The 13,963-nt window shown below is 40.6% G+C and overlaps 1 protein-coding gene across 3 annotated transcripts in view; it reads right to left on the bottom strand.

The window, feature by feature from the left end:
- C2H1orf87 (chromosome 2 C1orf87 homolog) overlaps positions 1-13,963 on the bottom strand; it is a 70,384-nt gene that overhangs the window by 40,190 nt on the left and 16,231 nt on the right. For 2 of the 3 annotated variants that reach the window (XM_072649678.1, XM_072649680.1), the window contains exons 4-6: positions 10,564-10,704; positions 2,203-2,454; positions 522-643 (exon numbers count right to left, since the gene is read on the bottom strand). In XM_072649678.1, the coding sequence (XP_072505779.1) occupies positions 522-643; positions 2,203-2,454; positions 10,564-10,704 (515 nt within the window). The remainder of the gene's footprint in view (positions 1-521; positions 644-2,202; positions 2,455-10,563; positions 10,705-13,963) is intronic. The other variant, XM_072649679.1, reaches the window with a different exon arrangement.

A 13,963-nucleotide genomic window follows, 5' to 3' on the forward strand; every position in this document is an offset into this window, starting at 1 on the left:
TAAGAGAGAGACAGACAGAGAAACAGAAAACAAAAAGTATGATAGAGAGAGAGAGAGAGAGAGAGAGAGAGAGAGAGGCAGAGAGAGAGAGAGAGAGAGAGAGAGAGAGAGAGAGAGAGAGAGAGAGAGAGAGAGAGAGAGAGAGAGAGATCATGTAAAACTCGTCCAGGGAGAAAAACCCCCCCCAAAATAACATATAGAGTAGCAAGAAAAAAGAAACTCACCACATTGTGAAAAGCTAAGATCAAAGCAATTCCTGCTGGGGAGAAGAGGCAAGGCCAGATGACCTCTGTGGGCTTTTCCAAATCATGAGATCATGATTCTACACACTCATGGATACTGAATTCCCCTTCACTGGAAGTGTTCAAGCAGTGACTATATGACCAATCATTAGGGAGAGTCTAGAGGGAGTTTCTACGTTGGGTTGGAGATGGAACATCTAGTTCCATGAGGTTCACTTTAATTCTGAAATTCCTTGAACACATGACCATATGCATGGAGGAAGGAGAGGAAAGTCATACCTTAGGTCAAGATTGTCGATTTCCTCCTTTTTTACTGGAATATCATCAGTTAGGGGCTCACTCCTTTGAGTTTCATTTGATGCAGCTAATCTTAAAAACCAAAGCAGCTTTTTATAATTGATCTAAAAATGAACATACATTTTGGTTACACGCAAAAGAAAGAGGTTTGCAAAATGTCTTTAGAGAATCCATTCATCCATCTATCCATCCATCCATCCATCCACCCATCCATTCATCAATTTGCTGATACCCTACAAGGGACCAGGTTCCATACTAGATGCTAGGGATGCATAGCCTAAATTGAAATCTTTGTCCTTAAGGAACTTGTGTTCTAAAGGGGGAAACAAAATATAACTCGTGAACATAAGCTCCTTAAGATGATAATTGAAAATCATGAGAGAGTTGAAATCTCTTTGGGAAATGACTTTTTTCATAAGATCATAGATTTAGAGGTGAGAGGAACAATAGAGGCCCTCCAGTCTAACTTCCTCGTTTTATGGGAGGCTAAGGTACCAAATACTGAAGGAATAACTTGCCCAGAATCCCATAGCTAGTAAATATCTCCGTTGGGTCTCCCTGACTTCAGGTGCAGGGCTCTCCCCATTAGGCAACATTGCCAAGGTCATCAGAGTTATTGGTCTAGTTGCTCAGAGATAGATAAGAGAGGCAGGGATTTGGGCTTGTTGTGGGTCTGGACCTGGGACCATTAGTGTGGGAAATCCTGGGAACAAAACTCTCAACACAGTTCCTGTCCTCAAGGAGATGGGGATCCTGGGCAAATCCCTTAGCCTTTTGTGCCTGAAACATTTCTTTAAGAATATAAGTGGCAGAGAAATCTCTGATCTGCCATTATAGAGGTTTCTTACTCTGGCCTGTGAAAGTTCTGGCAAATCTGGACAGCATACTAAAAAGCAGAGACATCACCTTGCCAGCAAAGGTTCATGTAGTCAAAACCATCTATTGTTTTTTCCAGTAGCAATTAATGGTTGTGAGTTGGACTATAAGGAAAACTGAGCACTGAATAATCAATGTTTTTGAATTGTGATGCTAGAGAAGACTTTGAGAGTCTCTTGGGCAGCAAGGAGATAAAATCAGTCAGTGCTTAAAGAAATTAATTCAGGCTATTTACTGGAATGTTTAAATACTGAAAGTGAAATACTTTGGCCACAAAATGAGAAGATGAGACTCATTGGAAAAAAAAAATCACTGATGTTGGGAAAGATTAAAGTCAAAAGGAGAAGGAGACAAGAGAGGATGAGATAGATAAACACTGTCATGGAAGCTATGAAAATGACCTTGGACAGAATTAGAGAGAGAGTGGAGGACAGAAGGGCCTGGGGTGCTATGGTGGTCCATGGGGTCATGAAAAGTGAGACAAAACTAAATGACTGAAAAACAACAAAATTATAAGCCAGGTACTCTCCAAAACTGGGGATATAAAGAAAGGCAAAAACATGCTTCCTGCCCTCAAGCAACTTATTGTCTAATAGAGGAGTCACCATGAAAACAAGTCTATACAAAGTAAAAACAGGATAAACTGGGGGTCTTCTCAAGGGTAAAACTCTGGCATTAAGGAATGGGAAAGGCTTCTTTAGGCTAGCTCACTGACCTATGCCTACTTTAAAAAGTGAAAGGTTAATTTTCTCTCTCCACCCCTTCTTTCAGATTAAGTGAGCCATACCAGTTCAGAGTATCTGGTCTGAGTGAACCTCTGGAAAAGTAACTTGACAGTAGGCAACTGCAGAGGGACCTCATGCTTTACTAGCAATCGACTCAGCTGGGATTGAAGAAGAAGTCCCGAAGAGATAGGATCCAAAACCTTCAATTCCTTTTCCAGCTTGTCCAGCAAATCAGAGCTTGGAGGATGCACCTTGAATTCCCTTCCAACCATGTCCAGAAGAGACTCATCTTCACTTGACCTCAAACCAAGGCTCTGAGAAAGACAATAAAAAAAAAAGAACACCCTAAACATAAATTTTAAAATACTCAGTCCCTGAAAGCAAATTTTTTTTGTGCTCTGTATATAATTGGGCTTCCTCTTTACTGACTGGTGACATACTGTAAGTGAGCAAAAGAAGCCTCATGTTCTATAGCTAATTACGGGTAGGTATATAGCTCACTTGGACACACCCAACTAGCCACTGCCTCCACCTATATTTCCAATCTTCTTCCATTTTCCTGCCCATACTCTTGGATCTGGTGGCTCCTGGCCATTCCTCTCACAAGACCCTCCATCTCTTAGCTCCGTGCATTCTCTCTGGCTGCCCTTGCCCCTCCCCCATGCCTGAATTCTCACCCTCCTTCACTCCAACTACAGACCTCCCTGATTGCCTTCAAGTCCACCTCCTACAGGAGACCTTTCCCAACCTCTTCATTCTAATGCCTTTCCTCGATCAATTTCCTATTTATACTGAATATAACTTGCTTTGTATGTATTTGTTTGCATCTTGTTTTCTCCATTAGAGTGGGAGCTCCTTGAGGAGATAAGATGTCATTTGCCTCTTTTTGTATGCCCAGCACTTGGCACAGTGCCTGGTACATGGTAAGTATTTAACAAATAGTCATCGATTGGCTGAAGAGCCAAACTGGCTATAGAGGGTAACCAGAGGCCACCAGAGTGGGGAGCAATATTTATCTGTGTCTTGCCCCATTGTTTGAAAGTCACCTTAGTTTATGGACTCCAGAGACCAATCAGTCAATTAAAGTACACTTCTTATGTGTTGGGAAGGATGTGCAAAGATGAAGACCCTGCCCTCAAGGTATTTACATTTCACTGAGTAAAATAACATAGACAATGAGCTTCTGGAGGCAATGAGCTGTCTTCCTTTTCTTTCTTTTTCTTTTTTTTTTGTATCCCCAAAGCTTAGTCTAGTGCCTGGCAAATAGGAAACACTTCACAAATGCTTTTAGGGGAAAGCATGATGTGACAAACACATGTGAGGGTATCCTAAACATATACAAAATAAATATGAGGTCATGTCTTGGGGGTATGGGGAGTGGTCACTGGTAGTTGGAGGGATAAGGAAAAGCCTCATATGCAGAAGGCAATGCTTGAGGTGAACTTGGAAGGAAGTTAGGGATTCTAAGGTGAGGGGAGAAGGCATCTTCATTTAGAACCCTAACCCTAAATGCTGATTCTATCATGGTGCAAAGTTTATGCAAAAGTACAGAGATGGGCTATTATTTCTGAAGAAAAGGAAGGAGAGTGGTTTGGTTACCCCAACACAAAGGAGACCAGTGTCTAATAAGGATGAAAAGGTACATGGGGAACCCATGATTTAAGACCCAAAGTGCCAAACAGAGGGGTCGACATTTGATCCTGGAGGGAAGGGAGTCACTGCAGTTTGTTTCAGTAGGCACTGACATCATTAGTCCTGAGCTTCAAGAAACTCACTCTAGTAGCTGGGTGGTGACTGAACCACAGGACCTAGGGAAATGGAGTCAGGCCATAGAGACTTCTGAGGAAATTGCTTCCTTCTTTACCTAGCGACTTCCTGGTCATAGTTTCAAGTTTATTTCAGGGGTGGAGCCAAGATGGTGGAGTAGAAGTTTGGATCTGCTCTAGCTCTACTCCTATAGCCCATAAAATACCTGTAAAAAAATGACTCAACAAATTCTAGAACAGCAGAAGCCACAAAACTACAGAATGAGAGAGATTTTCAGGCCAAGACAGCCTGGAAGGCTGACAGGAAAGGTCTATTGCACCAGACTCAGAGAGAAGCACAGCCTGGCCTTGGCCACATACTCTGGCAGGGACAGGACTGGAGCAGGCTTCAGGGTACAGAATCATGGGCAGCATCCCGCAGATTACTCAACCCACAGATGCCAAAGACAGCTTCAAAGTTCAGTGAGAAAACTCTTTCACCTGGATGAGAAGGGATCAGGGTCTGGCCCTAGCCCTGGCCCGAGGGCAGTGGAAGTCACTGCAGCAGTGTCCCCTTTTGTAGCCCTCAGCCTAAAGACACTGGGGGAATTGAGTAGACCAATCTAGGTCTCAGCCCTGAGTGGTGGTCCTGAGGGGAGGAGGAACACTGACATGGTGGAGCTGGTGGAGGCTCTGGAGAGGGAACCCTAGTCACAGATCCTGGGCAGAAAAGCTTGTGGCTGCTCCCAGATCAGAGTGCAGGTCAGGAGAGGAGTAAACTTCTCACCCCTGATTGTGCCACCTTGGAGGAACTGAGAACTTACAGGTCCTTAGAGTATACCCTCCACTTGACAAAGCACTCAAAAGTCAAGTAACTGGCTGGGAAAATACCCAGAAAGGGAAAAAAATAGAAGGTTACTTTCTTGTTGAACAGGTATTTTCTTCCATCCTTTCAGATGAGGAAAAACAATGTATACTATCAGAGGCAGACATAAAAGTCAAGGATTCTACATTCAAAACCTCGAAAAAACATACATAATGGTCTCAGGCCATGGAAAAGTTCAAAAAGGACTTTGAAAATCAAGTAAGAGAGGTGGAAGAAAAATTAGGAAGAGAAATGAGACAAATGCAAGAAAATCATGAAAAGAGAGTCAACAGCTTGCTAAAGGAGACCCCAAAAATGTTGAAGAAAATAACACCTTTAAAAATAGATTAACCCATATGGCAAAAGAGATTCAAAAAGCATGAGGAGAAGAATGCTTTAAAAAGCAAAATTAGCCAAATAGAAGAGGAGGTCCAAAAACTCACTGAAGAAAATAGTTCTTTAAAAATTAGAATGGAGTAGATGGAAGCTAATGACTGTATGAGGAACCAAGAAATTTCAAAAGAAAACCAAAAAAATAGAAGACAATGTGAAATAGCTCATTGGAAAAAACAACTGACCTGGAAAATAGATCCAGGAGAGGCAATTTAAAAATTATGGGACTACTTGAAAGTCATGATCAAAAAAAGAGCCTAAACATCATCTTTCATGAAATTATCAAGGAAAGCTACCCTTGTTGTCTAGAACCAGAGGGTAAAATAAATATTGAAAGAATCCACCCATCACCTCCTGAAAGAGATCCCAAAAGGAAAACTCCTAGGAATGTTGTAGCCAAATTCCAGAGTTCCCAGGTCAAGGAGAAAATATAGCAAGCAGCCAGAAAGAAACAATTTGAGTATTGTGAAAATACAATCAGGACAACACAAGATCTAGAAGCTTCTACATTAAAGGATCAAAGGACTTGGAATATGATATTCCAGAAGTCAAAGGAACTAGGATTAAAACCAAGAATCACCTACCCAGCAAATCTGAGTATAATATTTCAGGGGAAAAATGATCACCCAATGAAATGGAGAATTTTCAATCATTATTGATGAAAAAACCAGAGCTGAATACAAAATTTGATTTTCAAATACAAGAATCAAGAGAAGCATGAAAAGTTAAACAGGAAAGAGAAATCATAACGGAGTTACTAAAGCTGAACTGTTTACATTCCTACATGGAAAGATAATATTTGTAACTCTTGCGACTTTTCTCAGTATTTGGGCAGTTGGAGGGATTATATGCATATAGATAGAGGGCACAAGATGAGTTGAACAGGAAGGGATGATATCTAAACAAATAAAATTAAGGGGTAGGAGAGGAATATATTGGGAGAAGAAAGGGAGAGATGGAAGGGGGCAAATTGTCTCTCATAAAAGATGCAAGGAAAAGCTTTATCAAGGGGGGAGAGGGAAAAGGTGGAGATGAGAGGGAAAAAGTGAAGCATATTCTCATCACATTTGACTTAAGGAGGGAATAACATGCACACTCAATTTGATATGAAAATCTATCTTACACTACAGGAAAGTATGGGAGAAGGGGATAAGTGGAGTGTGGGGTGATGATAGAAGGGAGGGCAAATGGGAGGAGGGAGTAATTAGAAGTAAACACTTTTGAGGAGTGACAAGGTCAAAAGATAGAATAGAATAAATGGGGGGCAGGATATGATGGAGGGAAATATAGCTAGTGTTTCACAACATGACTATTATGGAAGTCTTTTGTTTAACTATACATGTATAGCCTATATTGAATTGCCTGCCTTCTCAACGGGGATGAGTGGGGAGGGAGGAAGGGAGAGGAATTGCAACTCAAAGTTTTAGGAATGAATGCTGAGAATTGTTTTTGCATGCAACTGGGAAATAAGTAATATAGATAATGGATATGTAAATCTATCTTGCCCTACAAGAAAAGAGAAGAGATGGGGAAAAGGGAAGGGATGGGTGTGATAGAAGGGAGGGCAGATTGGGGGAAGGGGTAATCGGAATCCACAGTGTCTTGGGGTGGAGGAGGGGAAAGATGGGGAGAAAATTTGGAACTCAAAATCTTGTGGAAATGAATGTTGAAAACTAAAATTAAATAAATAAAATTTAAAAATAAGCTTATTTCAAACACTTCCTCCTCCATGACACTTTCTTTTATCCCCTCTGTTCATAATGACCTTCCCTCTCAGACTAAAGAAAACATTTCTAACTCTAAAATTCATACTCTCTCAAATCTATGTATAATATGTATTATAGCTTTTCATATTTATGCTTCATCCCCCTATTAGAAAGTACGCTTAAAAAAAAGCAAAACAAAACAAAGTAAGCTTGAAGAGGGCGGGGATTGTATCTTACAGAAACTTGGGATGTCTCCCAGCACTTAATTCAATGTTCTGTGTGTTTGACAAACACATGTGTATTGTGTGAATGAATGAATAATTCCGTACCATGTAAATGAGCTGATTACATGTCAAGCTTAGGTTCTAGATGAGCCCCTCTGTCATAAACCCATGAGTACTAGCCTGTCCTAGGAGAATGACCCATGAGTTCTAGCCTGTCCTGGGACAATTCTGGAGAACTGACCGAGGAATTCTCTGACGTACTTTTACCCACTATAGTCTGACTGAAAGCCTGAAAATAGATGAAAACTGATGCTGTTTGTGTCCTCAACAGCTCTTCTCTTATTTTATCTCATATTCCCAACAACCCCATGAAAATTATTCCCATTTTAGTGAATTACATAATGTTAAACTGGAGGAGACCTTAGCTACTACCTCATAGTGAAATGGGAAGAGAAATGGATTTGGAGTTGGAGGACTTGGGTTTGAATCACATCTTTGCCGTGTATTTTGTACCCTAGGCAGGTTGCTTCCATTCTTTGTGCCTTGGTTTCCTCCTCTGTAAAATGAGGGGGCTGTACCATATGACCCCAGAATTTCCTTTCAGATTTAAGTCTATGATCGATGAACTATTCACAGAATCACAAATTTCTACAATATCAGCTTGAAAGGGACTTCAGTGGACATGTGATATTTTATGGATCCCTGGACTTGGAGTCAGGAAGATGGGTACAAATCCTTCTTCAGAAATTTACTGGCTATGAAACCTTGGGGAAACCACAACCTCTCCAGGCTCAAGTTTTCTCAGAACTGGGCACTGGACTCAACAACCTCTACCATCTCTTCCAGAAATAAATGATCTTATTTATTCTATGACTTAGGTCATACCTGAACAGGAGTCCTCTCTCTAACAATCCAATCAATCTGTTCATTTTATGAGTGAAACAACTCATAAGAGTTAAAGGAACTGACTTGAGCAAGGTCACATAGGCAGATAAGAGAATCAAACCCTAATCTTCAGATCCCAAGTCCAATATTTTATTGACTCTACCATGCTACCTATATTTGGGGTGAGGGAAGCACCAGAACTATTGCACTTAAAATTTGTTATTTGCTCCCACCTCTAGTTAAGGAACTGGGCTTGCCAAAGTTCAGGCTCATGAGAAAAAACTGAGTGTTACCCAAAGCGTTGCCCTGTAACAACCCATTGAATTAGTCATCTGATGGTTCATGCTCTCTGTTCACCATATGGAAGGCAATATAATCCAGAGATGAATAATAACAACTAATATTTCCACAGCACTGAAAAGTTTGCTAAACTTTATTTTTCAGACATTATCTCATTTGGTATGTAATTATTATTATCCCCATTTTACAAATGAAAAAACTGAAGCTCAGAGAAAGAAGGTGACTTGTTCATGGTCACAGAGTTAGAGAGTATAAGAGTCAAGGTTTGAACCCACATCTTATTGATTCCAACTCCAAAACTTCTTCTATTACGCCATGATGCCTTAAAGCCTATGCTCTTTTGTAGTCAGAGGACCCAGTTTAAACGTCAGCTCTCCCATTTATTACAGGTGTGACCTTGGAGAAATCACTTCTCTCTGGGTCTTAGTTTCTCCATTTGTAAAATGAAAAGGAAGCACCAAATCATCCAGGCTGACAAAAATAGAAACAGTTAATGTTTCTTTTCTTTTATTACTGTCTTATTTGTTTTTGGTGTTCTATAATCACTTCCATATAATTTAGATTTTTTCCCCTCCTTCTTCCTCCTTCCCCCCTACCTCCACACTCCCTCCCTGAGATAGCATACAATTTTATGTAGTTTCTACTCATATATTCCTATTAAATACATTTCACCTTAGTCATGTTGCAAATAAGAATTAAAATGAATGGGAGAAATCATAAAACAAACCAAAACATAATATGAAAGAAAATGATCTGCTACTTTCTGCGATCGAATTCCATAGTTCTTTCTCTGGATGTGGAAGGCGATTTGCCTCAAGAGACCATTGAGAATTTTTTAAGTCCTTACATTGCAATGAAGTTCTAAGTCTACCAGAAAAAATTCTTGCACACTGTGGTTGTTGCTGTGTGCAAAGCTCTCCTGGTTCTGCTCCTTTCAACTCAGCATCAGTTCATATAAGTCTTTCCAGGCCTCTCTGATAATTCCATTACATTCATATACCACAATTTATTCAGCCACTCCCCAATTAATGGATATTCCCTTGATTTCCAGTTTTTAGCCACCACAAAGAGTGAACAGTTAATGTTTCTGAGGGGCAAAAGTCAGACAACAATGAATACACTGTTAATGGAGTTGTGAATTAGTTTAACAATTGTGGACATCAATTTGGAATTTTTTTAGAGAAAAAGACTTAATAATTCCTTCCTTTTGATCTAGTGATCCCACATATACCCATGAAATAAAGATCCCATATGTAACATCTTCACATGAGCATTTTTGTGGTAGCAAATCCAAACTGGAAACAAACTAGTTGGGGAATAGCTGAACAAATTGCAGAATATCCATGTTATGAAATATTATTGTGTTGTAAGAAATAACCTGTTGGAAGAATTCAGAGAAACCTCAGAAGGGATGGAGCCGCTGAAATCACAGGTCCAATCAAAGTAAGATATGAATGAATTGATACAAGGTAAAGTACATAGGACCAAGAAAATAATATACACAGTGAATATAGCAGTAAAAATGAAAGGATCACTAAAATAAAAGTAAATGTGGTGTATTCATGATATGGTTTTGTTACTCAAAAATGAGATGAAAAAATGTCCTCTACCTCCTTTCTTTGGAGAGGTGGGGAAGTAAAGGGCAGAATGGAACTGGAGTTATGGCAGTGGGTTTTGCTCAACTACTTTCTTTTTTATAAGACAGGGCTACTTTGGGAGAGTGGGTCAAGTCAATAAGGAATTATTAAGCACTTACCACATGCCAGGCAACATGCTAAGTACTAGAGATAGAAAGAAAGGCAAAAAAAGCCCTTGCCCCTAAAGATCTCAAATTCTAATGGAGAAGACAACATGGAAACCATTATGTATAAATCAGATACATGCAGGGTAAATTGGAGGCATTCTCAAAGGGAAGGCAATAGCATTGAGAGAAAATGGGAAAAGCCTTTAACAGAAGGTAGGAGATGAGATGAGATGAAAAGGAGCCAGGAGGGGATACAAGTATATGGATTATTTCAGGCATGGGAGACAGTTGGAGAAAATAGATGCAGTCAGGAGATGAAGCATCTCTCATAAGAAAAAGCAAGAAGGTCATAGGTGGCAGGATCAATCTATAAATACCTGATATAAAAGCAAAAAAGCACTTAAAAACCCTTTAATATAACAAAATAAAGCAAGGAATGTGGAGCTAATGACTCCTCAACTCTAAACTGTATTTTCTTATGATTTACACCTTCTACCTGTATTCTCTACCTTTGCTTTTCTGCTCCATACCCATAAAACAATCCCAGTCCAATATAGATACCTCGAGCCCACCTGGACCATTTCTAGATTTGTGTTCCAAGGTCCAGTCTATCGGGTTGGGTTTGGGGAGGCCATGAACGTAGGATAGCGACTTGTCTCCTGAGGGCACAGAGCTACACTGAGCATTTGCCCATTTTAGAATCTGACAAAGAAAAGACAACAGCAGAAGACAAGAGGTGAATTCATTTCTTTTTTAAATGCACATTCCTGGCTGCAAACTTACATGCCTTAGTGTTGAGATTCATATCAGATGTATTTCTTACCTTACCTTACCTTCAGTCAGGAATCCGTGACATACGAGCATCTAGCACAAACACAGGAGATTCAAGATCTTATAGGTCATAAGGATCATAGATTTGAAGCTGAAAAGGAACTTTGGTGTCATCAAGTCCAAGATGTCAATGAATTGTAAGCTTCTATGGAGCCATGATGATTTGATTTGGGGTTTTGAGTTCCCTGTCCAAGGTCCTACTCAATTCCAACACTATATGGTTCAAAGTCTCTCCCAACTGTGATATCCTCTGTTGTAAGGTTCCACCTAGCTTTAACATTCTATGAGTGTGCAAACTCTAATGATGAATTCACATCTAATGGCAAATCTTCAGAGTGCCTTTCTAAATCAGAGAAAACATCACAGTACCCTTCAAGGGAGGTCATTCATCATTTGTCATCTTTATTTGAAGGATTTCAGGGACTGAGCCCCAATACCCTCATCTCAGCATAGGCAATGCAGATTTAGAAAGCATAAGGGAGGTGGGTTTGGAATGCTTTTCTGTGATTTCTTCACATCTTTAACTCTAGCAGGATGCCTTCTCCTGCTTCCCAATGATGGTAATGAGGGCCCTACACCCGGTACCTTCACCTCCTGTCCCAGACAACTGTGCCTGCCATCTGGTGGACCGTCAGCAGGGTTGCTCACAGGCAAAGCTAATTAGTGAGTTCTTTCTGCATCACACTGAGCCTGGCTTTGTCTGGGGACCCAGTGTCAGCACTGCCAAGCCTCATGCAAGGACCCCTGGAGCTCAAAAACGTGCCAGATTCTGTGAGAGGAGGCAAGGACTTTCTCAACCCACAGGACTAGATGACAAGGAGGCATTTCAGAGAGAACTCTGGACCTCACTATTGGGGGTGGGGCTAAGTTCTAGGCCTGCTCTGACACTTTCCAGATGTTTGAGGGTGGATAAGTCACTTCCCCAATCCTCTATACTTCTTCAGAAGAGCCTTAGGAACAATAGGAGGGAGAAGATTTGATGGGGCTCTGTATTTAGATACTATCCTATCCTGTTCAGCTACAATATTGAGAGTCTTTCTTTCCTGAACTCTGTCCTCCTACTATGCATTTTCCCACCTTTATCTAGAATGTTACATAATTCCTCACAATCTTAATTAGGAGTCAGAGGACCAGGGTTCAGAGCCTAACTCTACTACTTACTTCTGTGTGACCTTGGGCAAGTCACTCCTTTCTTGGTCTCAGTTTCTCTTTATGTAAAATGAGGGGGTTGTGCTCTGCCAGATGTAAGTCTATGCTCCTATGATAATCTGCCCTTGTAGGCATAGGACCACATGATTATGGGTCAGAAATACAGCTAGAAGGGACACCTCAAGCCAAGTTCAATCACCTCACTTTTCAGATGACAAAATTAAGTTCAGGTGACATTAAGACACTTGCCCAAAGGCTTAAAAGTCAGTAAGTCAATAAACACTTGTTAAGCACATACTCTGTGTTGAGCTCAATCTTAACTCTGTGTTAAACACTGGGGGTACAAAGAGGCAAAAGGCAGTCCCTGCCCTCAAGGAGCTAACAGTGTAATGGAGGACACAAGCAAACAGATATGTACAAATAAGCTACATACAGGATAAATATGAGATAATCAACAGAGACAAGTGTAATGGCAATTTAAATGGGAACGTCTTTCCCATTCATTAATAGGCCCATTTAACCTCATGGAAGCCTAAATCACATCTGGTGGGAGGAACTTGCTGAATGGGTGGAACAGGAAGGGTGGAGCAGAGCTGAGAGGAAATTGGTCAGGCTGATCAGAGGTGGGAAGGACACAGTCAGGCAGGCACAGCTAGGTTCATGAGTGTTTGTTTGTGGGAATGTGGGGAGGAGGGGGTAGGCTTGGAAATCCCTTTGTCCCCTGCAGTGCTAATGTATATTGACTTCTTGGTTACTATGATGGATTTTGGCTTTCTAGTGTTAGGATTTGGCTTTCTGGTATCTGAATAAATGTTTTTTCTTCTGTCTTCTATATGGTGAATCTGTTATACTTGACAATTAAGAACTATGCCAGCATATTCATAGTTGCTGTCGATGCTGTGAAAATTGCCTTGGCCATACAACAAGGCACTGAGGGGATAGAAAAAGGTTTCCTGTGGAAGGGAGATTATGACTGGGACTCAAGGAAGCCAGGGATGCCAGGTGACAGAGATGAGGAAAGAGAGCATTCCAGGCTTAGAGACAGCTGGAGAAAATGCCAGGTAACAAGAGGCAGAAAAGCCAAGTTTACATGGTGACCCCAATGCTTTTTTACTGTCTGTGATGTACAACAATAATCTACAGACCACAGTGCCTGTAACCTACAATAGTAGCTTTGGAATCAAAATATTTGGGTTCCAAACCTAGGCATTCACCTATTACACGCCTCCCCACCCCCCCCCCCCAACACACACACCTGTCTTTGATTCTGGACCTGAGACCTCACCGGTATAGAGAAGTCCTAATGAGAAAACCCCTTCTGCTTGAGTTGATTGGCCACCATTCTGCAATTTATAATCTCACAGAGTTGCCTAAGACAATGAAGGTTGAGGGATCTGTCCAGAGTCATAGTCGGTAAGTTTTCAAATCAGGACTTGAACCCAAGTATGTTTGATTCTGCTACCCACCTATTACCTACTGTATCATTTTATCCTTTGCCATTTTCATTTCCTTGGAATTAGGCAACAGGGTGGATGGAAGACTGAACATGGAATCGCAGAGACCTTGACCCAAAACATTACTGAAACACTTAGTAGCTATGTGATTCTGGGCAAGTCATGTAACCTGTCTAAACCTCAGCTTCCTCATCCATAAAATGGGCATAATAATTGCGCCTATTTTCCATGGCTATTGTGAGGAACAAATGAGGCAGCATCTGCAAAACATTTTGCAGATCTTAAAGTTCTAAGTAAATGATGAGATTGCTACTAATATTGTTGCTCTAATATTAAATGAGAGGCTTAAGCAGGTGAACTCTGAGGTCTCTTCTAGAGGTGTGGCGTGATATGTGATGACATCTAAGAAAATAAAATATTATAATGTAATATAATATAATACAATAATATAATATAATGTGATATAATACAATAATATGATATGTTATAAAGTATATAATACAATTGTAATGAATGGAAGTTCCTTG

This window comes from Notamacropus eugenii, chromosome 2, assembly GCF_028372415.1.
Source record: "Notamacropus eugenii isolate mMacEug1 chromosome 2, mMacEug1.pri_v2, whole genome shotgun sequence".
Taxonomy (NCBI): Eukaryota; Metazoa; Chordata; class Mammalia; order Diprotodontia; family Macropodidae; genus Notamacropus; species Notamacropus eugenii.